The 26,619-nt window shown below is 40.5% G+C and overlaps 1 protein-coding gene and 1 long non-coding RNA gene across 10 annotated transcripts in view; one reads left to right on the plus strand and one right to left on the minus strand.

Annotated features, from left to right (window-relative positions):
* Nucleotides 1-26,619, minus strand: part of PKHD1 (PKHD1 ciliary IPT domain containing fibrocystin/polyductin) — a 250,411-nt gene that overhangs the window by 39,845 nt on the left and 183,947 nt on the right. For 7 of the 9 annotated variants that reach the window (XR_009968457.1, XM_062638531.1, XM_062638533.1 and 4 more), the window contains one exon: nt 23,857-24,017. Coding sequence is in view for 8 of the 9 variants with exons in the window: in XM_062638531.1 (XP_062494515.1) it covers nt 23,857-24,017 (161 nt within the window). In the remaining variant the exon portion in view is untranslated. Of the gene's footprint in view, nt 1-7,028; nt 7,417-22,164; nt 22,583-23,856; nt 24,018-26,619 lie in introns of those variants that run through there. The other 2 variants (XM_062638535.1, XM_062638537.1) reach the window with 2 other exon arrangements.
* Nucleotides 15,488-26,204, plus strand: LOC134173990 (uncharacterized). The gene is made up of 5 exons (XR_009968459.1): nt 15,488-15,848; nt 17,853-17,900; nt 22,299-22,421; nt 24,556-24,686; nt 25,859-26,204. It is a non-coding gene; the product is annotated as an uncharacterized LOC134173990 (long non-coding RNA).

The raw sequence follows: 26,619 nt of genomic DNA on the forward strand, positions 1-26,619 counted from the left end.
GCTTTGTACAATGTGTAATTGCCATTATTGTACATGTGCCTAGAGCATGTGCAGAGCTGAAATTGGAGTAAATAAGCAAACAAAAATCATACGATAGGATGTCTCTGATGCCGTGGGTGGGTGGGGGTTGGTGCTATGGCATCACAAGCTGAAAACAGGATTTGATACTGCTGTGACTGGTTTTGATAAGAGTGAGATTTGATAAGAATAGAAGAAAGGCTGCTGTGATGCTCTTGTCTGACCTCTTCTTTTTATATAGCACAGACCTTCAGTAAATACCCAAATCAAAGTATACCTCTTTCAACATCCTGGGTCCAAGCATCACCATCCAGGGACTTTAGAGAGCAGTCCTGATTTACATCACCTGAGGATCTTGCCTCATATCACACTTTCTCTTTTGCTCAGTCTCTTTCTGTCTCTTTCATACACATGCAGTAGATTTGTTCTTTACATTTAATTTATGCAAGTGAGGAACAGAATACATTTCACTAGCGCCAATTAGATACGCACTAATTTCTTCTCTGTGAAATAGCAGTAAGTAATTAATCAGAATTTTGATCACAACTCAGTTGGCAATTCTAATTGCACTTGCCATTTCCACAGCAAATAACGGAATCATTATCTTTTTCTCTTAGCCCTCTCTTCCTAATCATCCCGGGTGCTAGAAGCAAAACATTTCCAAGAACTAGATATTGTCTCTATCAGCCAGCAGCCTTAATACCTTTGGACTGAGAGTTAGTGGGTTCAGTCCATGGCTGTGTTTTATTTCAAGCTTCATCATAATTTTAAAGTGAAAAGCTAGTGGCAGGCTGGCTCCTTGCCTGGGGGAGGGGGGATTCTGCCTCATAAAATTATGAGGAAGGATAAAAGCAAGCAGCTTACTCCATTAAAAACCTTCTGGGAGAGCACTAAAGATGCCTGACCTTTGCACAAGCATCCAGCAGGCATCTATGGGATGTATGGACGTTGATCAGATCTGTATCATCAAAGCCTGTATCTCATCTATGTGGCACAACAACCACATTTTAACTCCAGGCATTACCAGCCACCTGGGTACTGAATAGGATAACCAGGGGAGATCAGTACCCCTTGTTTGACTGAAACAGTGTTTACATGACCATTTAGTGATCATTCTGCTGATCCATGCAAACTGACAGTGCTGGTCTGGAGCAAGAATGTCTTAAGATCATCTGCCTGGAAAGTGTTATGGACAAGGGTTTATGGAGACTGGACTCCCCTTTGCTATGCTCTGAAAAAGCTGACAGTGAGATACTCCTCAGATGGCTTTGAGTTGAAAGAGAAGAGGAAGAGGAAAGGAGAATTACCATTTAGGAACTGAGCCCTGTGGGGAGCTGAGGATGTACCTACACTAGGTCCAGCCTTCAAATCCAGAGTGACATGTCACCTTATGCTGCTAGAAGAAAGGTTTCCAAGGACCTGATAGATACACTCTGGTTTAATAATCAGATTCTTCATATAGTTCAGGCCAGATGGTTAATATTTTTGTAAGTAATCTGAAACCACACAAAGTAAGTTTAGGAATAAACACCAAACTGAGATATCAAAACTGTCCACTTAATAACTAGTAAAAAGAGGTTTGCAAGTGACAATACACTCCACTTTATGTTAAAAATCTCTGCACAGAATATGTTGTGAACCTGAATATCTCTAATTCAACCCTTACATACAATTTGAGCAAGCAGTATCAGTGAAGACTTATTTTAAAGCCTTTTCAAGCACCTCCTGTACTCCCCAAATCTGTTTCTTCCTTGCCCTAACCAACAGAAATCAGGATAAGAACAGGATGGCATCACTCAACCCTTTCCTTTCTTTTGTTTTGGTTTTGGTTGGTGCTCTCACGTTTAGACCATATGTGAGAGATCAATAACAAGGATTTGAGGGGAACTGCAACTGCAACTTTTCAGACTCCTACTCGCAGATGCCAAACCTTTCCCATTAGGAATGGAGAATCACTCTCAACAACAGTGATGCCAATGGGGACTGAAGAGGGATAAAACATCTCAAAACCTAGCTGTGAACATTACAGCCGGGAACAACAACTGAGATTTTTTGGTGGGTTGGCTTGCTTTCTTTCATAGAAGACAGAAAAATACAGGCAGAATGAATATCTGAACAAAGACATTTCTTCTTATGAGGTTGTGGTAGGGATGGCATGTTTAGCATGCTACCCATGCTGGAAAATCTCAGAAGCTTTAACCATATATTTTCCAGCCTCACCCCTACTTTCTGGGACGCAGTGGGAAACAAATGCTTTCCATCAGCCTTAAAAAGAGGTACGATGAGGCTATGTCTACACTTGCAAAGCCTTATGCTTTAGCCCTAGTACTCAGTCACACATATTTTACATTCCTAGAACAGTGCTTGGCATGTTTTTTTTTGTCTAGGTCAACTAATTGACTGAAACAGTGTCTAGGAGCTGTGTGAGGTTTAGGGTGACTTGTGAGCATCCCAGTTTGGATGCAAACAGTCTGGTCTGGAGGATAAGGGATTTTTAATAATTATGCATGTGGCCACACTGAGAGTGAGCTCCAGGGCCATAAAACTGGTTCTGGTTCTTTGCAGTGTACCAGCACAAAGGTAGTCAGAAGGTTTGAGGTCTTTGCAGCAGCATTGTGCAGAGCATTGCCACAATGCTCCCCACTGTTTTTATGAGACATAGAGCAGTCGAATCACAGAATGGTTTGAGTAGGAAAGGCCCTTGAAGACCATCTTGTTCCACCTGCCTGCCATGGGACACCTTCCAATAGACCAGGTTGCTCAAAGTGCCATCCCTAGCCTTGAACGCTGCCAGGGATGGCGCAGCCACAGCTTCTCTGGGCAACCTGTACCAGCGCCTCACCATCCTCACATTAAAGAACTTCTGCCTCCAGGAACAATTTCTTGCTAGTATCTAATCTAAATCTACCCTTTTTCACATATCCCACTTCAAGCAGCTCAGGAGCATGGGAGGCACTGGTAGAGTTAAAACTGAGGTAGCCACCAGCAGGTTTTTCCTAACCAACTATCCATATTCCTATGGAGTCAGAAATGACTGTACTATCTAAACATATCAGACAGAGCCTAAAAAGGCAGAAAATAAAATTAACACATAAGCTGCAAAATAGAAAGATGTCTTTTAATTGACTACAATCAGGACACTTAATCATCTCAGAGTGGGAAAAAAACCCTAAACTAACCAGCAGCTCTTGGAATCTGAGCATCTTTGAAGACCGAGAAAACTGACACAGCACAGATTTATGAAGACAGCATATTATGTCCCAGATCAGCCACAGCAGCCAAAAGAAAAATAGGAGTTTTAAAACCAGAGGCAGTGGGATGCAATCAGACTAGTACAAAAATCATTGACTTCAACACAGATATATAAGTAATAGATGGTCCTGTAGAGACATTCTGGCTACATCTTCACTAGTAAATTAAATGTGCCCAGGAGTATTCCCAGACACCGAGGCCAACTGACATGGTCTGACTGCATTCATCTATTAAACTATCTCAGCTTTCAAAACAGGATGGATTCATCCAACGGACCAACTGGGAATGTTCCTTGGCATACATTAACTCCCAAACTGCACCCAAGAATTGTTTGGGAGAGCATTAATTGGCCCAGAACAAAAGCATGCCAGGGCTGTTGCAACCATTTTTGCAGAGCAGAGGATTGTGTTTCCATGTCTGTGGCCTGGCACCACTTTTTAGCATGGGCATAACACCTATCCACATTAACATCTGCCCCTGGGGATGCTGCCTTGACCACAAATTTAGCTGTGAAATTTAACAGAGGACGCAGACCACATAAGTTAAGGAGGTATCTCGAGTATAAGTAAATGAGCAAGGAAACCTGCAGCCAGTATTAATTCTGGGTCCCTTTGAGAGAAGAGTTCACAACCAGAGGCAAAGATCAAGCAGACATTGTTTGAAATATTTGGCCTTCTTCTGGCATTGTTGGAGGTTGCTGATTTTTTTTTCACATTTAGATCTTTTTAATTTGTTATGTAGTTGTTGCAAAGAAATTATTAGCAGTTTACATGGCTGGAGCTGACATTTTCTTGCAGCAGAAAAATACTTTAAGTGAAGAAAAACAATTCAAGGTGATTATTAAAACTGTTATTAGTGAGGCAGGAAACAAAATTGAGTGGAAGAGAAAGAAGGGGGAATCTTGTCACCTCCTAGTTCTTATCTCCCTACTGGAAATGAGCAATAGATTGACAGCAGCTAAAAAGAGACAAGATTACCTACTGCACCTTAATTAATACAGGGAGGATGGATTTGGGAGGATTGGAGTCACCAGGGGAGCAAACCTGGGAATAATTTCCTGTGTCTACTCAGTTGTGTCTCTCTAGGTTGATGCAGCTGGAGTCAGCTCTGGTCTTCAATAATCAGTTGTAATCTTTGAGTTCAATGAGGTTAAGGTCTCATGTAAGTGTGGGAAATACTCTGATACATGGTGACATCAAACAAGCCCCCTTCTCAACTCCTTATGCATGGGCATCCCTCTAATTAAGATGCTCTAGGAAACAGTGGGTGAAACGTGTATGCGTAAACTCTCACAAAACCAAAATAGCTGTGGAAATGCTTACAGACATGTTGAGTAAATACAGGAGCAAGAGTCGGATGAGGTGAGGAGCTGCTACAACACGAGGATTCTGCTGCTAGTGGGCTTTGGAGAAAACAATCTGTTGCTTGCCCTTGCCTTGGATGAGAACTATGAACCTCAATAAAACATCTTGCTGTTTCTTTTAACTATATGGCATGGTGTGCACAGAAAAATTTGTTCTGAGCACAGGCTCAGAGACATCCTGAGCTGATCCACAGCAGCAATCAATGCCAGGAGGAATTAGAAGACTTACTGGGGCTGTTTGTAAATGCACCTACAGAGAGCAAGAACAAGATCATTAGGTCAGCCCTTTTAGTAGGACCCCAAGCATGTCCAGTGTCATGAACACAACCTCAGCCAACATACATCTGTGCACGATAACACAAGGGACAAGGCAGGAACCATCTCCCAGTCAAGATGGAGACAGAGATGATAGAAGAGACAGACTCTGCTGCCCAGCCTGAGATCTGCCCTTTGAAGGACCAGGGACATACCTTGGCCCTATGTTTCAATCTCCCTTCCTCTTCAGATGCTCCACTGGTGGCTATTTTGCTGCTGTACGTAGGAACCCATTGCACATACACAACTGAAAAGACTGAAATTATTGTGGCCTTTCATTTGAGACTTCCTTTGCATCTTCTGCCTGCTTTGTTCCATGGTGCTCATACGCTTGCTTTTTGAGGGAGAGTCACCTAGATCAGGCTGATCAGGCGATAACCCATTTCCAGGTGACTTGGGAGCAATACTTACACCTGAAAAGTGAGTGGAGGGCATAGCCCGAAGACACTAGGAAGTGCAGGAGCATCACCAGCATCAGACAGGGTTACTCCTGAATGCGGTGTTGTTACAAATAGCAATTTGCCTGGAGGCCCATCCAGTTGAATTAGGGAAAAAGAACCCTTAATTAACTTAAGAGAGGGCTGATGCAGGGCAATGTGACCTTTTCTCTATGTCACATGCCACACGGATTTTAGCCTCCTTCTGATGCTTTGTCACTGCCAGTCTTTGTTTTTTAGATCACTGGATTGCAGAGAGCTGATGGTGACCAAATGGATTGTGGCAGTAGAAGGAAAGAAAGAGGTGGCTTGACTATTTCAGTGGTCTGTACACCAAAGACAACAGAATCCCATCATGCCTCTACCACCTATTACCTTGGAATGTAAGCATATATATATGTATGCACACTTTAATTCAGATATTACAAAGGCATGGCATCTTGTGTGCATTCAGTTAATGCACACACTTAAAGTAGTTTTGGCAATATTTCATAGAAAAACTAAGAATGGTATCAGTTTACAAAATGGCAAATGGAATTATTTAATGCTGCTGAACTTCCACATAGATGTGATTGATAGCAACAGAAGGAACTTTCTGCAGTTTTCACCAATCAACTCAATGCGCAGATGCAGTTGCACAATTTACTTAAAATTTGCCATTGAATTAGCCTGCCTCAGTGATGGGAGGGAAACTGTAGTTAACAGCCTCAGTGAAGGCTGATGAGAGTAAAAAGACATTGGGTGAATAAAATAAAGGCTTATAGCAAGGAACTTCTACTCCCTTTGCATGCAGTCCGTACGCATACTCCCTGATACAGATGATTTCTTAATGGGAGTCCTGCAGGTTCAGGAAGACATAACTGAACTTGCATGCCTCTAACCCACGGTGAGGTTTCCCTCTCATATCTATAGAGTTAAGACAGTCATATGGCTGGGACTGCTAGACTCTCTGTAGTTTGGAACAGGCTGGAAACCTCCTGCTTCAGCTGAGAGAAATCAACACCTTGCAAGGGAAATTTATGCTTCGTAGATACCTGTTCCAATGCCTGACTACCCTTTCAGTGCAAACTTTTTCCTAAATCCAACCTAAACCTCCCCTGGTGCAGCTTGTGGCCGTTACCTCTTGTCCTATCACTTGTTACCTGGGAGAAGAGGCTGATCCCCACCTCACTGCAGCCTCCTTTTAGGTAGTTGTAGAGAGCAATAAGGTCCCTCCCTGAGCCTTCTCCAGGCTAAACAACCCCCATTCCCTCAGGTGTTCCTCATAAGATATGTTCTCCAAACCCTTCACTGGCTTCATTGCCTTTGTCTGGACCTGCTCCAGCACCTCAATATCTCTCTTGCAGTGAAGGACCCAAAACTGAACACGGTATTCGAGATGAGGCCTCACCAGTGCCAAAAACAGGGGGATTATTATTTTCCTGTACTGCCAAAATATTTCTGATACAGGCCAGGATGCTCTTGTCCTTCTTGGCTGCCTGGACACACTGCTGGTTCACATAGCTCTGTAGCTTTTCATGGGGTTGTTGTGGCTCAGCTGCAGAGCCCAGTATTTTGCCTTGTTGAACCTCATACCACTGGCCACAGCCCATTGATCAGCCTGTCCAGATCCCTCTACAGAGCCTTCCTACTTGTTGTCATCTGCAAATGTACTGAGGGTGCACAGGATACATCTTTTTAGCATACCACAAGGTCTCCCTCAAGACCTAACCCATAGCCCACACCAACAGTGAACTGGAAATTACAGGCCCCAGAAACAAAGGAAAAACAACTTTCATAGCACATGTGATACAGTGAGCCTTGGTCTGCCTGAAAGACACCTGAACTGGCTGTCCATGGGTGACTGCAGATATTTCTACACTGCTGTCATCCATCTGTGTGGTCTTTGTGAGGTTGGAGTTTGGATGGATCTGGGAGCTCACCAGGCCCTGAGTTTCTCCACAGGTCCTTCTTTGAGAGCTGTGTCAACACAGACATTGAGTTCAGAGGTGCAGGGTTTCATCTCTGAATTAGAGAATTTTTTTGATTGTGCTGTTGAAAAAGAAAATATAAGGAAAAAACACTTCTCAAATTCCCTTGGATAACACTGGCAAAGAAAGACATGTTAGTGTTATACCCACATATAGCTTATGTAGAGCTAAAACCTCAGAATGGCTTGAAAAATGCTTGTCAGTATTCCATTAAATCACTGTGGCTTAAAGTATTAAAGGTTGGTTTTGAAACTTCTTTCAATGAAATCTATGCTTTTTTCTCAGTGAAAACACTTCCAGCTTACTAAATAAACACGTCATCAGTGTACCTCAGAAAATCCTCTTACATCTCTATTCCACAGTTTAGATTAAAGCTTTTATAGCTTGACTTCAGAATTCAACCACAAGATCAGCTCTGTTTACCTCTGTCTGAGCCTTTGCAGTGCTAATATACTATTTCTGTAACACGAATAGCAAAGAAAAGGAATATAACATGTTCTTGCAGCAACATGTTAATTTTGATATAACCTTCTGGTGCTTGACATTGTGGGCACTAAAATTTTGGCTGTTTAAAGAGAGAAATCAAGTAAGCAAGCAACAAACCCTTACTCATGCCAAAAGCCTCCTGAAAGTGCTGGCTGCATTTTTTTTCCTGCAACACAAAGCATTCTCCTGTCAGTCCTGTTGGCAAGGTAGGGTTGTGCCCTGTCAATGCCAAGATGAGCCCTACTAGAACCTATTAATCATGAAACAGCTAACCTGTGAAAGGGGTCTGAAGCTGAATTATGAGGTGAGAACACTAGAGGGTGGAAAGGAAAGCCCTATGTTCAAGACCAGACCATCCACAGTAAGGTTTTTGTCTGCCATGGGCTTACTTGAAACCCACAGACCTGGCTGTGCCTCTCTTCCCCTCCCACCCTTTGTTTTACCCGTTCAGGGCTGTAAAATCTTTGCAAAAGGATAATCTGATTGTATGGTGGTGCCTAGGATCTCCAGTCCCATTTGCTGCAGTATGATATGTCTTAAACATCTGCAAATACAGAGACTGCTGGTGATAGTAAGATAAAGAGGAATTTGCTCTTGCAGTTCAGGCAATCCGGCATTAAGATTGTTCATCTGGTGATACAATCCACTTTTATTTCTCACTTCAAAGTTTCTTTTTTTGCCTAGACCCTTCGTCACACTTCCACTAACATGTTCAAGCACTCAGACACATCTAACTTGTGGGAGGAAGCTTCTTTACAGAGAAAACTCTCAGACACAATGGTGATTGCAGAAACCTCATGCACTAAACCAGGACTATTTATTGCCACTTAATCTTAGGCCTCAGATCTGCAGATCCCAGATGCCTTCCTCAGACTCCAAGTCAGAGACAAAGTTTTCCAGAGAGACACAAAGATTGGGTGTTGGGTGTCCAGCTCCTAACAAAATTATTTAAGATTTAGACATATCTTTTCCAAGGGAAAAATCATACAGTCTTTTGCCAGCAGACCCAAGTTTCACTTCTAGATGACCACAACTGAAGCAACTGAGATTAGCCTGGGAGCAGTTCCTAGTGAATAGGTCACATTGAGATAAAGTCATGAAATAGCTGAGAAGACCTGTCCTAATGCTCACTGTAGACTCGGAGCACAGCAAAGCCACAACCTGCTCCTTGCAAAAGGTCACAATGACAGCTTTGAGGGAGAATCTTGGCTGGCTTTCAGTTAGGTCTGTTGGGTTATTTTGGATTTTTTAATATTGTTTTTCCTTCTCCTCCAAACTCTAGTAACTCCCAAAGAAAAGCACCTGAATAAAGAGATTTTGCTTTTTGAAAGACCTTCAGCACATCTGCCTCGCACTGGAGCTACACGAAACGCAGTATTATTTTCCCAAGCAGCCCCCAAACTGTGAATATAAAAGCATGCAAATTCAACACCCACAAAAAAGAGGAATAAGATAATAACCCTGGACAATGAGAAAATTACACAAGTTCACTTTCCATGTCACTATGCATTTCCCTTTAAGAATTTCCATTTCCCTTTAAGCAATTCTATTATTCACACATAGCATTTCTAATCATTCTTTCAAGTGTTTCTATGTAACTTATCAGGGTTTAATGAATGCCAGAATAAGCACTAGAGGGAAAATCCACATAACTGGACAGTAACCCAAAGGTTTTAACAAGACCTCTACATTTTTCTTTTTTAATATAATTTTTATTCAAGCATTTTCTGCTTTGATCAGAAAGATGGCTTTTTTATTGGTATTATTATTGACTTTTTCCCACCCACCCTCTTCCATAATCCACCTTCCCATAACTTGTGAGCCCTCCAGGGTTGCAGTGAAGCATTATTAGTTACAAAGGGCTTCTCTGGAAATATAATCTACAAGTAAAATTGGTCAAAGTAAACAAGTTAGCTTCTATTCTGCCTTCTACTGAACCCACACACAGTTTGTAGAGAGAACAGTAAAAACCCCCTGCAAACATCCAACATTAATGTATGAATATGTTAGAGAACAAGACTGACTTCTTTAGTCTGCCATTCATAGAGGTATTATTCACTATTAATAGCAATTCTCAAGAATGACCTGGTGCCTACAAGCTGTCAATCACACAAATTCTGGGACTCCTTATTACTGGAGGTTAGAATGGCTAAAGGAGTGGATGAGACAAGATACATCAACAAATAGCACAGGAATTGGATCTACTTTTAGGTCAAACTGTCCTTTAATTGCTGCTTTGGAAGATGTGGGTAAGAGAAAAAAATGCCCCATCCCTGGAAGGCCAGGTTGGAGGGGGCTATGAGCAACCTGGTCTGGTGGAAGGTGACCCTGCCTGTGGCAGGGAGGTTGGAACTGGGTGAGCTTTAAGGTCCTTTCCAACCCAAACCATTCTGTGATTCTATAATAAATGCTTAATATCATTTTCAAAGCAACCACCACCTTTAACAAGACACTAGAAACATGCTAAAACTTGATCCTGATTTTGAAGCCAGTCCTGGAGTTTTGTAGGACTCCTGTTTGCACGACACTGTTGTAAGCAGCATTGCACTTGTACTTGAGCTCTGGCTGGTTTTGAGTTCTTTTCTGTGGAGTGTTATACAGGTATTCACACAGTCAGAGCATTTCTCCAGAGAACTATAGACTTCTCAAGAGCAAGGAATGCTTTATGTGTGGTCATTGACTTTCTCTGAGCTTCCTTCTTACCTCAGACACAAATTTGAGCGACTGAAAAAGATACTGACTCCTTGAGCCCTAAAGAGTCAAAAGAGAAAGCAGGTGTCCCTCCCTGCACAAAAATGCAAACCAGGCACCTGAAGCAGACTGCACAGGGAGCTGGACAAAGTAGTTTCTCTAAAGCTGACTTGGATGTCTTACACTGCAGCACTGAACAGTAAGGGAGACATCATATCATTTTCCTACACTTAAAAAAATTATCTTATTGGTTCTACTTACACATCTAATGATTTATAATAACTTGTAACATTTAGATTCAGAAGGCTGGAAAAGTCCTCAACAAGTGACACAGCCTATTCCTCTGCCCAACAGCAAACTATGCTCTACCAGATTTCATTCCTGACAGGTCCTGCTGTTATTTTATATCTCACTTCTCATCTCCCTTTCCAGAGATGTAAAGGCAGTTGTGCCCATCTCCTAAGGCACAGAGACATTACAGTCCAGCCCTGCTCCAATGTGAGGTATGTTTTTAACTGTGGTCACTCCTCAGAGTGATTTGTCACAAGGTGCACCAAATTAGTATCAGAGGTCCAAGAAGAGCCAAGAACTCTCCTTAGGTATTAAGGAAATTATTTTTACTAAGTATCTTCTCCAACTGAATATTTATCCAATATATATGTACCCTCTGCTTCTTTCACTTTTATTTTGGTACCACCTTGAACCCATTTGGGCACCTTTGATCAGCTAGTGCTATAATCTAGGGGAAAAAAAGAGTGTTCTTGCAATATGGACCTTATAGGGATGAAACTTCATTTTCAGGCTAGTAACTGTTGCATCTTTAGTGCGCATGGGAAAAAGAACAATCAGGCGGCAGACTTACTCTAGTTTTGCAATGTGTTTATTAATTTCAGAGAATGCACCGCAGGAGCAAAGTTTATTAGTGAGTAGGAGGATGTTTCAGGAACAGAGCCCAACTGAAAATAATCAGCTCCCTTTAATTAATTGCATACAGTTTTATTGCATAACTGATGGTTTTAAATGTTGGCCAATTAGCTTGTCAAACACCGAAGTTAAATTTTCTGTTGGTCTCTCAACTAAGGTCTATGCCAAAGTTTTAATTCAAATTGCCTTATCCAAGCAACCAGAAAATTGGGCCTCTTGAAACTGAAATTAGTGAGCAGTTACCCAGATCTGTAAAAAAGAATAGAAAAGACAAAGGAAAAAGAAAGAGACTCAGAAATGCCGGACAGGGCCAACATCTGACTCAGGTCTATGACCCCCATTCTGGGGTAGATTACAGTTGCAACTTTACCTGGTCTTGACAACTTGTTTTTTAAGACAAGTTAAGGTACTGCTGCAAATTTAATGTGCTTACAACACATAAGAAAAAAGGATAAAAAGCCAACATCATACCTTTGAAAATAAAAATTGTTCCAGAATAGCTTATGATGCTTCAGTATGACAGTTGCCTCACTACCTGCGTGTCTCTTTTCCCAGCAACTGAAGAATGCAGTATGATTTTATAATCATATATATTTATATATTTATACATGAAAATGAATATAAAGTTTCACATGGTAAGTTAACAACAATGTTCTTGTCATAATCTTAGACTAAGTATTCAACATATCTATCCCAGATAAAAATCTTTATTTTCCAGTCTCTTAAATGCAATGCCAGTGAGTTGACTTTTTCCCAAAGCACTGATCTATTTCTACAAAAATACATTAGAAAATTAATATGTTCTTTTAGCTAATTATTTTATCTAATAATTAGATTAATAGTCATGGTACATATCCTGAGAACCCCAAGGTGCTCATTGTGTCAGCTACGTGTGCTTTGAACTTGGTAATGACATTCATAAATATCAAATAGATGCTTTACAAATGAAGATTATGCATGTTTTGGCTCAGTAATTGCTTTTCGGTGTACCAAACTCTTGGTCCAAGCATAGTCAACATTTGCAGCTTCATTAGTTAAAATACTCTGTCCTGAGTGCACTAGAGATGAAACTGAGATGGATGGTTTCTGCACTTCCTACTATTTTGGTGTTCATATCACCCAGACCACATCTACACCAGTAAACCAAATAGTGTTAGCGTGTGATCTCACACATTGGGTAACGATCACCCATAGACTTTAACCATTAGTTTAATGGTTAACTTTGTATTTCCCAGAGAAGTTTTGGTTGATGCAACTAACACTTTCTAGCACAGTGTTCAGGCATGGCTGGATCCAGGCAAGAGAGGAGATACTATGGGGACATGAACAAAGTCATAGGCAAATGCTTTAGTTTAAAAGACTTGTTTAGAGTTGCTCTGTTGCTCAGATGGGTTTCAGTAACAACCTGTGATGCAAGACCTTCCTTTCTTCTCCTCTAGTCCTTATTCATCCCACAAGTTTCAGTTTCTCCAGGAGATAAGATGGAGCTTTTTTATATAAACATGTCATACTACACAGCCCTGAGCCATCTCTGGAGCACTTATATTTTGGACCAAATGAATCAAAACTTCTTCCTTGTTGGTGTGATCATGTATTGCAAGACTGTAAGAAACTAAAAACACAAATAAGAGAGCAAGGGTAACTAAGGTCATGCAGGCAGACATCTAAGAGTTTGCCTACTTTAGTAATACCACATAGACACTGTTAATTACTGGTATGTATTTTTTGCCAGTGTTTCATATAAGCCTCACACTTTGGGATCACATCATACCAGATGCTACATAGACACTTCTTTAGTCCCAACACTGAAATGTCATCACAAAACAATGAATGGAGGAAAGCAAGACGAATTAGCCTCTTTTCACAGGATAATCACGTGACTTCTTCAAAGTCACAAGAGAAGGATTTAGCAGAATTCTGCAGTCTCACCTGCTGAGTGATTCTGCAGCAGCAGCCTGTGTTTCCCTGTCTGTCATAATAAATCACTCCTCACACGCTGATGGGCAAACCTTCTGGCTCCTGTGATTCAAGTCTGCCAGCAGTAAAACCTCTAACACAACATGTTGTAAACTAGGAGGACACTTAAACTGCCCTAAACAGTTAGACCTGAGATTGCTCTGCCCACAGTTCAAACTAGAAAGACCATGACCAACTTGAAGTGCAACCACATTAGTATGGAAATGTGCCCGTCCTGGCCAGTCCTACCCTTATGTGTTTCAGTGATACAGCTTCAGGTTCAGAACTGGCTCATGTCAGGCCAGCCCAAACCACTGACAAAGTGTGAATTTGTTTGGCAGAGGTCATGTCAACATGGCCATGTCCCTGTGAGAACTTGCCTTTCGGTTGTGCTTTGACATCACTGTCTGCAAGCCACAACCTGATATTTTCCCTGCTTTTCTCATGGTTCTTTTACAGCACACAACCAGCACAGTAAAAATAAAGATGCTTTATCTGAAACATCCACGAAGGAAATCCTGTGTCTCTGATGAACCTGACTTCCTCAATTTCCTGTTTGCTGCACAGCTGTCTGCATTGGATGGCTCTCAGGGACATTTTTTGGACATATTTTTGTACCTCAGTTGAAAGCCAGGCTCCTTGAGTTAAAACATAAGGGTCTATAATCTTCAAAAAAAAAAAAAAGAAAGAAAGAAATCACAGTGAAAACAGAAAGAATGAAAAGAAAACAAACCAATAAAGAATCTGTCCTGTCATAACATTTGAGGTTCTGGTATTTGCTGGACTTGGAGTAGGTTCAAAATAAATGAGGGAAATGTGTATTTCATTAGATGCTAATATTTGGAAGATAAGAGGGAAAAAATGATGAAATGCTTCCAAGTACAGTTGTGAGGACAGGGCCTGCATGTGCGTGTATAAACACACATGCTTTCAGACACACAAACATACAGTCATGATTCTCTCTGATTCAGAGTACTACTACTACATAGGAAGAATTACAATGGAAGGTAAAAAAAGGACTTATTTTTACAGACCATTGCTCATCATGTGCATGATAAGGGTTTTTGCTCTTCTCACTCTCCATCTCCTTCCAAAATTGCAATTGTATCCTTCGATAAGGTTTTTGGGTGTGGGATTTTTTTGCAAATGAGACTTGATCTTCTAAGTGATTGATCTTGTAAGTGGTTGATCTTGATTGATTGATCAAGTGATCTTGAGACTTGATCTTGTAAGTCATTGAGACATACACAAGCCTGTATAAAAAATATCTCAATCCTACACAAAGTAAACTGGGCTAGGTGCCTTAATAAAAACACCCTGGTTAATCAAAAACCTAACCAGCATGTTTCCAGTTGATGGCATACTTGTTGATGGTTGAACTTTAAGGTCCCTCTTCCATTCACCACAAATGACTGTGTAACCACTTGGCTCCTAACTGACCTAGTCTGTAAAGTTAGGACATAACACATGTTTGCCTCCTGGGGACCCAGTGCCTTGGGCAGCAACAACGGTCATGAAGTGCCCAGAATTCCTTTGTTAATTAACAGATGCAATGCAAGTGAACTAAAAGATGGGATTTAGGGATCCAAGTATTCAGGTATTTTGAAGACAGCTGAAAGGAGGAGAGCATTTGGTGTCTGTGCTTCAAACAACATTGCAGAACAGGCACTGAAATTTTCACAAGTGATAGCCAAAGCTTAGATCTTTCACAGCACATCAGAAGATAATGAGTCTCTGCAGTTTATTCTAATAGGTAGTTCTGGACACAGTTTTTCATGGGGGCTGTGGATAGAAGCATTTCACTGGCCTTAGAGTTGTTTCCCAGCCAACCTTCAATACTTTACTACAAGCTCACAGGTTCTAGAGTTTAGAGATTTCTTTTCTAGCACACACCAAAATAAAAGCTTAATTTTGTTCTTTGCAGCTGGACCTTGTCTGAGCAAAGTTGCCGACAAAATCTTACCCCAGACATAAATCTAGCACAGGAAAAGAAATGAACTAAGTGTAGCAAATAACATAAAATAATACAGTATTATATATATGTGTGTATATATATATATGTAAAAATAGAAGCAACTGAAAACCAAGGATGATGATGTAACATGTTACAATACGAGCTGTCAGACTGTGGCTTGCATGAAATCCAGTAGTACATGTGGATAAAAGCCACTGATCCGTGGTAACCTCTTGTTAGGTGGGCAACACCTGCCAAGGAATTGATTAATTGCCATGGTCTAGGTTTCAGGTGGGGTTAAATGGCAGCAAAGAAGCAGTGTGACTGCTGAGTGGGAAGACTGTGGAGATAAGAGGTCTGTCATTAGACCCCTAATTTGTGGAGAATGTGGTAAATTGTAGCAGAAAGGAAGAAGGAAGCAACAGTGTCAGAGTTTTAGTTTGAAGACAGAAGGATCTTGGAGGTTCTGGGAGATAGAGGAGGTAAGTGGGCCTGGCTTGTGGAGGTAGAAATGCCGGTTTGGGCTGGGGATTTTGGACAGGTCAGGCAGAATGAAAAAGTAGAGAAGGAATGGAGGTGAGGTTGTGGGTCTTGGGGACTATTGATGATGTGAAGGCTAACAGTGTCAAGCGATTTTGACCTTCTTGTGCTAGACCTTGGGCTTCATTAGAACTGTCCCTACTTCTATCCCTCCAGATCTCCCCTCTTTTTGTGCAGTATGTAACACACCACTTGACATGCAAATCAATGCAAATGTACTGAATTCAAGGAGAATCAGAGTGTTGTGTGAAGCAACCATTACCAAAGCCGCCCTCTCGCATCAGACATCTCCAACACAACATCCTACCTAAGTGTCTCCTCTTTTCCTTATAGTGGAGATTATTAATTGATTCCTCACCTTCAGAAATCCTGTCTGCACAGTATCAACATCTCATGAATGAACAGAAAATGTTATAATCCCACTTTTATAACATCAGATAGAATGGGAGACTACTAGATTTATGTCAGTATAATTGTCCTAAATATTTCTGAATTATTCACAATGGTTGAAGCTAACTGAAAATTAATTCTGGAAGTTGGCTTTCTATGTTGGTATTGAAAGAAAACTGGGCTTTGCTTAAAATCAGGCTGTGTCCACCCACCCCTTCCATCCCCCCCGAGAAGGAGGAAAATGAAAATCGGTTTGGATTAAATATTTTAAGCCTTTAACCCTTCCTTCTATTTTTTTTTTTTTTTCCCATGGAAAAAAGTATTCCCAGAAAACTCTAGTAGAAAAACAGTTTCTGTCTGCTTTTATTCACCAATATTTTCCAGAAGAAAATAAGCATTTATCATTCACATGGTTTGTTAGTTTTCTTCCTCAAGTTAGAGCTCTGATTAAGGAAAAAAAAATCAAACAAACCCTTGGGTTTTTTGTTTTTGATCTGGTATTATCAAAGAAAATCTGAACATCTTAAATGTTCTGGTTCTCAGTAATGTAGAATCATAGATTCTTAAGATCATCAAGTCCAACTGAAAACCTAAGACTGTTAAGTGCCTCTAAACCATATCCGTAAGTGGCATATCTACATGTCTTAATGCTACAGCAGAGGAGAGCCAAGAGTTGGAGAAATCAGTTTCAGGCAAAGTGGAACCAGGGTTATCCTACAGAACTATGGCTGGATTTCCTGCTGCATACCAGTGTGCAAAAGTTTTTCCTTCAGTTGGGACAAAAATTGGAGTTTCTCTCCAGGGAGCATTTCTTGGTATCCAAGAAATGGATACCAAGGGGTATCCCCCTTTGGAGGGGTAGTGTTTTCTTCCCAAACCACTTTTTTTCTTTTTTCTTTTTTTTTTTTTAAAACCTGTAAGAGTCTGTTATCTTCAAGGACTTATCCATTTACTAGTTTTGATTGAAAGTGAAAATGGGTTAAAAGTTACTGGCACACACATACAATCGCACATACAGTGCATGATTTCATGAATCTCATGCTTAGAGAAAGCCAACTTTTCTTTAAAAAGAGAGAAAAACATGATGTATTAACATCAATACGTTAACTGTGTTTGCCAGGTTAGCTGATACCCTCTTCTGAAAACCTCAGGAATGTGATCCAGTGGTGCCAATCCAGTAGATGGCTGTGGTGTTCACTCAGAATCTTGGCCCCAGGCTGTCCAACACACTCTAAAATGGATAATAAAGATGCTTTGCTATCCACAGGCCTTGATCAATCCCACAAAGAGAGGAAAAGAGAGAGATATCCCTTGGTGTTTGTGCCTGCTTCTCTTTCAAATGGAATTAATGGTGGTTTAATGGGGTATGAAAGGATGTTTTACTGGAAACAATGAGGAACAATTGTCTAGCTCACGTTTCATTTCACAGGTCATTATTGCATTAAGAAGTAAATCGACCAAGTCCGGTAAATAACAGTCTGTGTTTTGCCCAGAGCTTCAAACCAACAATCTTACCAGTCACCAACTAATATCTTTGTCATTTTTAACCCTTGAAGGGATCTGCTGGGGGCTAAACAATTATAGTCTTCACCCACCCCTAGCAGGTAAGCATTATTCATTTTATTTCTCATCCCTTCTTCCTGCAAACCCCATGAGGCTGGGTTTTTGCATTGTTGTTTTGTTTATTAGCCAACCTAGCCAACTGTGTGTCTGGTGGCCTTGAAAAACAACACATATTTTAGTGACTGCTGCAGGCGTCTTTAAACAGGCTGCTTCCTCTGCAAAATTAATTGTTGCAAAATGCAGTGCTTCTCCTGTAAAGCTCTGCAAACTAACACTCAGCAGTTTGGTTTGATTATAGATATGCCTCTAAGATCTAAGGAAAATAATATAGTTATACTTGCAGGATGCAATTCACATTTCTTTTTTTTAATTGCATAAACACAGCCGTCTTGCCTCCTTAAAGGTACCAACCATCAAGCTTAGGGAGGCTGTATGTCCTATGCTGCTCTCCTCAGCTGTCCCTGACTCTTTTTAAAGCAGCTGCAAACTTCACTTTCCTGTTTCTCCTGAAGCCTTCTGGGTTAACTATTAATATCAGCAGTTTCTTTTAGAAGATACCAGAAAGGTTTCTGGATGGTATCAAGTAACAATAAAAAACAACTACTGACTCAGATTTGTGGGCATCACTGAAGCAGGAATGATAAATAAGACTGATACAGCCCTCAAGAGAAAAAGGCATGATGTCGAAGCTACTGAGCTGTAATGAGAAGCTTCAGACAAGGAACCTGTCTCAGGTTTTGTTACTTGGTGCTGTAAACTCCAACTCGGATCCTGTACACTGTTTTCTGTGGGATTAGCCTCTCCATACTGCACAACCTTTCCAGTGCATTAACATTCCAGAAGAACAGGCACTCTGGCTGAGAGTGATCAAGTGCATGGCTTGGGAAAGAATCTCTCTGCACTAATTACTTCCCTAGTAGTCACTCTTTGTCTTCATCAGCAGGATTTACAAAGTTCTAATTACCAGATCTTCCTACCGCATCACCCAAAACTTTGAATCCACAAATCCCTGTCAGACCTCAAAGATTCCTTCAGATCACTGAGCATCCTTACAGAATTTTGAAAATGGGTCCAGAAAAGGCCTTCTGAAGTTATTTGATCCATTTCTTCCCTCACCTTGGGAAAAGACCAGCTGCATCTGGATCAGCCAAGGATGTTTGCATAACTTTTACTGAGAGTGACATTACAACCCACTCAGGCAAGTTATTACAGTGTTTTGTTGTCTTTATTGTAACCTTTCCTCCCTTAATTTAAAATTATCTTGATGAAATTTCAGTCTATTTTTTTTGATTCTATAGACTTTTTCATATTTTGAAGTTAGTTCTTAATTCTCTCATCCATTTCTTCTCTTCAAAACTGAGCCGCCCAAGTTTCAGATATTTTTCATAGCTCCAGTTTCCCAGATGGCTAATAATTCTTTTCACCTTTAAGTGTCAGACTACTAAATCAATACATGAGTCATGTGTGCATTGGTTATTCAGACTCTATGTACCACCAATGGTTTATAAATCACAACTTCAGAACCACTACCCTGAAATACTAACCTCATTATGTCAATGATAAAAAAAAAGCTGATGTTCAAGTTGCAGACAATATTTATATACAGAAAGGTAGAGAGCTGGATATCGAATACATAACTAAACTCCTAAATGAAGATGATGTGGTGTTTGGGGGCTTCTGAGCTATTTTTTAACTCACAGGGAAACAAATGGACTCTCTGAGACTTCACAAACTCTAAAAATGGTGTCGTTTTCCAAAATAACTTTTTAAATATAAGAGTTTGATTTTGAAAATGACAGGCCTCAAAATAAATCATCCCAACTTTGTTCTTGGCTTTGGTCTCAACTTAATTAAGGTCTGCTGAAACCTTTATCAAGGATGTGTTTTCAGGAAAATTAAGTAAAAGTTACAGGCATTTTCTGATCATATTAGGTTTGAGTTTTATAAAACAATAACTTGGTAACAGTTCTTTTAATGTTCTCCATTGCTACCTTCAACCCATTTTGCATGCATTTATTGCAGAAAAAAAGCAAATTTCTATCTGCGAACAGACACAACAACAAACTCCAGAGGAAAACAATACATTTTTCATGCCAACATTGCAACTGTTTTATTCCTTCCAAATCTACCAAACCTGCATTCTTTTCTCAATCATCTTTAATTACTACACAGTTATACATAGCAGATGTGGTTAATCATAGTCCTTGAAATAATAAATATATATGGTGCAACATTTTTAAACAGCTTACTGCTAAATTATGCTGGCAGCTTGTGTGTCAACATTATACACTTCCTCAACTATTAATTGCTAAGTTTATTCAATAAAAAAAAAATACCAGAAGAAAGCAGATTGTGCAAAAATCCACGATCCACATCCCTGGGAATTTAAAACTATTTAGACATATATGACAGATTATTGTTCTGGCCAAATTTGAAGCTGTTCTTATAGGGGAAGAAGAAGAATGTGAATGACTCTCTTCTGGAGTTGCACACTGGGGGCTGGATCTCTGCCTTCATGAATATATCCTATCCTGGAGAATCTAATATTGTCTGGGATGGCAGCCTGCTTTCATGCTCTCATACCTTGCTATGTGTAATTCTCATAGTCTAATGCTTAGCTACAAATATCAGCTGAGATTAAAGGCCTATATAGCAAATTGCAACATTTTGGGTTTGCTTAGAAAGTGAGTCATATTCTCCCCTCTAACAAGGGTAAAAATAGTTCTGCAAGTACAGATACTGGCTGACAGATTTTTCTGATGGCCTTTTCCTTTCTTCATTCCCCTCCCCGAGTTCCCATTTCTCTGGCTATAGCCCCGTTGTAGTATCTCTCTACAAGGCAGGATAAAAAAAGAAAAAAGGTTCTTAAGTTACTGGTCCTTTGCTGCATGTCCTCCAAGGGAAGACAATAAACTTCAATGTTTCTGGGAGCTGGCTGTTGTCAGATTACAGACATGAGGAAGTATGATAACAGAGTCTTATAAATATTGCAGATAGTCAACAAATGGTTGAAATTTTAACTACAGCATGATGGTTGTATCAGCTTTCCTTTGTGGAGCAGGGGTTTTAAACTGGACACGCGTCAACTGAGCACACAAACTTTTGACTTGCCCTTCATTCCTCAGCTAGAAACGCTCATGTTTATAGCTAATTCTGCTGTACAGATTGTGATGCTGTTGTTTCCTGTGTCATGGTACCATTTAATGCTTCAGGCCTGGCCCTAAGCTGTTTTGTAGGAGGTTTGGTGTAGAGATGAGTTTTGGGAGAAAAAAATTTTGTCATCCAAAAATGGCAGCTCAAAGAGATTAAAATAATTAGAAAATCATGTTAAAGTCATTAAATTGTTTTGGATAATTTGAAAAAGGATACTGTGACAGCACCTTATAAATTATTTAGGGGGGTGCTGGAAAACACCTCTAAAATTTTGCAGTATTAGATTTAAAAGTAGAAAAAAAGGAAAAACCTCTCTTGGATTAAAAAAATAATTATGCTTTGTTTGACTCAAAACAACAGTTGTTTTTTCTCCTTTTAATTTTACTAGAAATAATGACAACAAAATTCTTGGATCGGTTTCCTCCGGTTTTGTTTTGTTTTCCGAATTCTGTGATTTATCCAGAAAACTAAAACTACAAGTTTTACATGAACAACTCTGCTTCTACAGAAAGCCACAATAAAAAGACCAGGGCTATCACCCAAAGAGTTAACACAGCAGGTGAAAGATCAGGTACACAGAAAGACAAAGGAAAAGAAAAGTGGGTACATGAATAAATATACATTGCATGTCTCACTACTGGCCATCTACAATGGGCAGAACTCAGGAAGCCAAATGGTCTTTCCTTGCTTTCTGCATACACACACACATATGTCTACACAAATAAATTATTATATATATTCTATATTGATTCCATCTTCAATAAAAGACATCAGGAGAATTAATATCATACTGACTGATACCTTGTGCTCCAGTTACAGCTCTCACAGCCTCTTCCTTATGGAATTTTTCTGAGGAAACATCTTCCTGGCTTTTGTGTCCCTGAAGTATATTGAGTGTTTCTGTTTGCTCCCCTTTGAAGTAGCTAAGATATCTAGAAATGTCTGAGAGCCAATAATTTCAAGCTGATTGTCCCAGCTGAAAGCTTAAAGAGAATGCATATATGCATCTGGATAAAAGGGCAATTAAGAGGATGTGGAAAGCCAGAGCTTTTGACTTGAAGAAACTTGTGCCCCTGAACTGGGCAAGTGGCAAGGATATTGTGTAGCTACCTGAAAAGACTGTCAAAGCACTAAACAGTGCATTGCAGTGCTCTGACAAAGCTGCTGGAAGCGGTTAGAATTAGTCAGGTTTAATAAGGTATCAGGTGGATAGGTGGATGTGAAGCTCAGTGGGTGGGTCTTGACCACCCAGATAATTTAAGTACTGAATGTTCATCCTGATTCAGGAAAAGCAGAACTTCAAGGGTCAAATTCTGCTCAATAGCATCATAACACCACCATCTTCATTAGCCTTGGAACGCTGTTGCACCAAGTGGGAATCTGGCCCCACAGGAAACCTGTGGGAGCAGGTAAGTAGAGCATTTTCTCCTATTCATCTAGCATGGGAGCCTGCATTGAGTTGTGCAAAATAGTGCTACAACCTTCACGAAGGAGAAGGAAGGGGTAGAGAATAGAAGACAATGACCATGAATTCACCTTAGCATCAAGCTGTGCCTTTTGAAATGTCAACCTTGAGAGGAATGGAACCGCAGGTCAAAATGCGAAATGCAGAGGAATTTAACACATCATTGTGAGGGGAGGGGGAAGATATCCCCATTCATATTTGGGTGTCAAGAAGAAAACACAGCAATTTTGTTATAGCCTCAGAGGCAGGCAGCATTTACCATATGCTGTTGCCTCCATTACACAAGGAGATAAACCCTGCGGAGTGCAGGTTGCGCTATCAGTGTACTTTAGATGGTGGGGATTCCTGTCGTGCCTATGACTGTGTACCAGGGTGTACTAAAAGAGGTGCAGATCTGAATAAAACCCAGGTTCTGTAATCAAAAGTAGGCATGCATTAATATGCAGGTGCTAAGTGATAATACTGATGGGGTATGTGCGCTTGCATGAGGTTCATAACCAGGGGAGAAAAGGTAGAGTAAAACTGAATGTGTTTGTATGTAGACAATACATTAATCAGCCCTGTAAGCAGCCAGTTAGAGTGGGATCCTTAGAGGAAAAACCTTACACATTAGACATTTTGTTTAAAGATTAAAGAAGTTCTCATGTTTAATCAGTTTTAGAGCGGGATGGAAAACAGGATTAATTACAGTCCTTTCCATCAGTCTCCCATACCGCTGGAATCACAAATGATGTGCCTTTTCAGCAAAATGGCCACCATCAGCAGCAGGCACAGGAAAAGCTAATTGTAATTAAAGAGTTTATTTGGAATCAGAGAGCAGAGTTTTAATCAGGATGAGAAAGGAGCCTTGCTGTGTGAACCTTCAGAAAGTGGTTGCTGAGCAGAATGGGCCTTTTTTAAACAGAGAGAGGGGTCTTTAAACTTCTGGAGTGGGTTTTCAGCTTGATTATCTCCTCAGTGGGATATGGATGAAAATCCTTGCTGGGCCAATTATTGTTATTATTTTGCATTTATGTAGCATTTATGTGGCATGTCTTAATACTCTCAGAGGACTTTGCAAAGGGCAGGTAAGTTCTGTTCTGGTCTTAAAATGAATTAATTAAACTGTAAAGAGGCAAAGAAGGTTGGGATGATGCCAGGTGACATGATTCTGCAAGAAGGCAGAAAGACATTACTGGATACAGAACTGTGCAATGAGGTCTCCCAGACTTCTACACTATAATTCTCTACACCCATCCTGGAAAGGCATCACACAATCTGGCACCACCATCTTCTCGACCTCAGTTGTAGGTCTTAGTGAAAGCCTGGGGTAAAATCACAACTCATGGATCAAAAGTATGCGTGACTTTGCAAGCACTCCAGAGAACACAGGCACTTACCAGCTTGCAAGTAGAACTGTGTCCATTGAAATTCTGAGTTTGGGAAAACAGCAACAGGTGGGTCTAGGTTGAGGACACTTCCATCTAAATCCTTGAAAAGGGCTTTCCTTGAGCCTCTGCATCTTTTTTCAGGGAACATGGTATCTTCAGAGGTCTGTACACTGACAGGTAGGAGAAGTAATGTTATTATGAAGAGAGTAAAGGAAAAATATTGTGCTGTTGTTTGCAATTTATTTATGCTGGCAACAAACACTTCTGCAATATATTGATGTTTACAAGGTGAATTCACCTGCCCAAGAAAAGAAAAAAAATGGAAAATAAGTGAAAATAAGTGAAACTTAAGCATGTCAGTTGAGATCTAGCATGGTCTGAAAAGAAATTCTGTAGCAATATTTATATTTTGTCATGTTTGTGTCCAAACTGACACCCCCCCCCCCCCCCCCCAAACAAATTAACATCATCTCTCTCCAAATGTTGGCTGGATTTGGACAGAAAAAATCATCTCTTCCCAGTATTGCTTCTATCCACAAATCTCCTCCTTCCTGGGGTTTGTCTTGGCCAGCATGGACTGTCATGTTCCTTAAGCCAGCTATACTGTAGCAGTTTGAGTACCTCTAGTTCCTTCTTGACTTTCTTGATTCAAGGAATTGCAGTTGTGTATCCATCAATATCCATATGCCATTAATTTTTTACCTGTAGCAGATGAAACTTGTAGTTTCTGACTGAAGCGGAAAAGTCTATTGGCTGCTGTCCTACCAAGTGACCAGGAATATCTCTGCTGCAGTATGTCGTGCTGATATGGCACAGGCATTGTTCTTCACGTCCACAAGGTGATGGATAGTTTACTTTGACAGAATGGTTTGTACATAGTATTTTGTTAAAAAGCATTGGCTACCCAGCAGTACCTGTTTGCCTTGTTCTTACCCCTGCACTCTAGAATGGGGGAGCCCTCTAAAGGGCTAGAAAATTGCAGTTTCCCATCAGTAACTAATCTTATGCAGGAGAAAGCATGAAGCAAGGTGAAGTGGCAGACAGTATAAGAGAAGAAGCCAGCAGGAAAGACACAAATTACAGCTTGGAGACTCCTGGAACAAGCAGGAAGATTTAGTCAGGCCACAGAGGGTCCATCTATCCAAATTAAACAGTTTCAGAGCCCATCCTTCTCCTACATCAACTTGTATAGTCTGTCCATGTCTATAGAGCTAAATTCCCTTAGCATTCAAAACAGGATGGTCACATCTGTGACCATCAGTTTTGAAAAGTTCTTGAGCTGAGTTCCCAAACTATGGAATTAACTGAGTCCATGCTAGCTTGCTCATGACAAAGCCAAGCCAAAGACCATGCTAAGAGTTAGACAGGTTTGTTGGAGGGGAGCTCACCTCACCCGAGACATATATATAACAGTTGAAATGAATCATTTCCTAGTCAAGTGTCTCTATCAACTACAGAATAAGTTTAGTGTCTTTAGATTACTTGCCTAATTTTTGGATCACTAAAGATTATTGATCTGAATCACTTGTTGGAGGTCTCAAGTACTTTTAACTGTATTTTGACTAAAAGTTTAACGCAGCTTAAAGGAGTTTGCCAACAGATCATATCACTTTTATCACAAAATACAATGAGATAAGATGGCTTGCAACCCAGTAAAGTCCATGGACAAGTTTAAATCTTGAAGAAAACTTAGAATTTCTTGGGCTTCACTTGGAAAACCACAATTATTGGTATTTTGAATACAGCAACCAGATATAGGCAGAGATTTACAGCTACTATAGAGAAACAAATGGGCTAATGCCCCAAATCAACACAACTCAAAAGAAGTAGAGAACAAAGATAGATCTTCTAATCCTGACAGCCAATTCCTGAACTTCTCTCAGAAGATCCAGCATTTCAGAAGTTTAGGTCTACCAATGGGACAAGCAAAGTATTTCATGGTCTTGCTGTATTCCCCAATGTTTCTATTTCGTCTCTTGCTCTAAGGCAATCCTCATCTTCTCTTTGACAGGACATATCCATCAAGGTATCCCTTCAGGATGCTGAAGCAGAACAATGCAGCCCAGTCTGGATCAAGCTCAGCAGTTGCAAAGGTGGATTAAATAAATGCATGCAGATAATGCATGAGGAGCACCAAGAGATGTAACCACCCTCAGAGGTTTACCAGACTACTGAGAAAGCATTCAGTAATTCATGTGCATTCATCATGTTTGAAAATCACCAGCTCTTGCAACTGGCTGCATATTCAGCAGCTCACTAATAGCATAATGTCATGGGATGGATACAAGAGTGAAACATAATGGGAGCTGACAAGCTGGACAGGTCTCAGAAATCTACACAAAAACTACTGCCCAGAGCAAAAAGCAAAAATATAGAATAAAATAAAAATCTTGGCAGAAGGCTGGAGGGACTCTAAACATTGCAGTGTGGGACACTTCCAATTATTTTTGACTGGCAAGTGGAGTCCTTGCTAGATTTTTTTTCTACTTCAAGGCTTTCCTGACATAGCCTCTGTATTGAGTTCACTGGTTGTAATAAATAGGCATGTGGTTTCCATTGGATGTGGTATGTTTAAACTGCTGCAACCAGCAGTGACTTAAGGTAACAGATGAGGCTCTCCCCTCCTTCCTTCATGTCGTCGTCCCCGTGTACCCCCCCCCCCCAGATGATATTCTCTCTGAGCATGAGCAGTTCTGGCAGTGATTTGACATCTCACAGCCTGCCTGGTACTGATCAACATTTCTGATGTGATCTTGCAGGCAAAAATCAAGC

This window comes from Pezoporus occidentalis, unplaced genomic scaffold (genome assembly GCF_034315485.1).
Source record: "Pezoporus occidentalis ecotype Australia unplaced genomic scaffold, CSIRO_AGI_Poc_V1 ctg57, whole genome shotgun sequence".
In the NCBI taxonomy this organism is placed as follows: domain Eukaryota; kingdom Metazoa; phylum Chordata; class Aves; order Psittaciformes; family Psittacidae; genus Pezoporus; species Pezoporus occidentalis.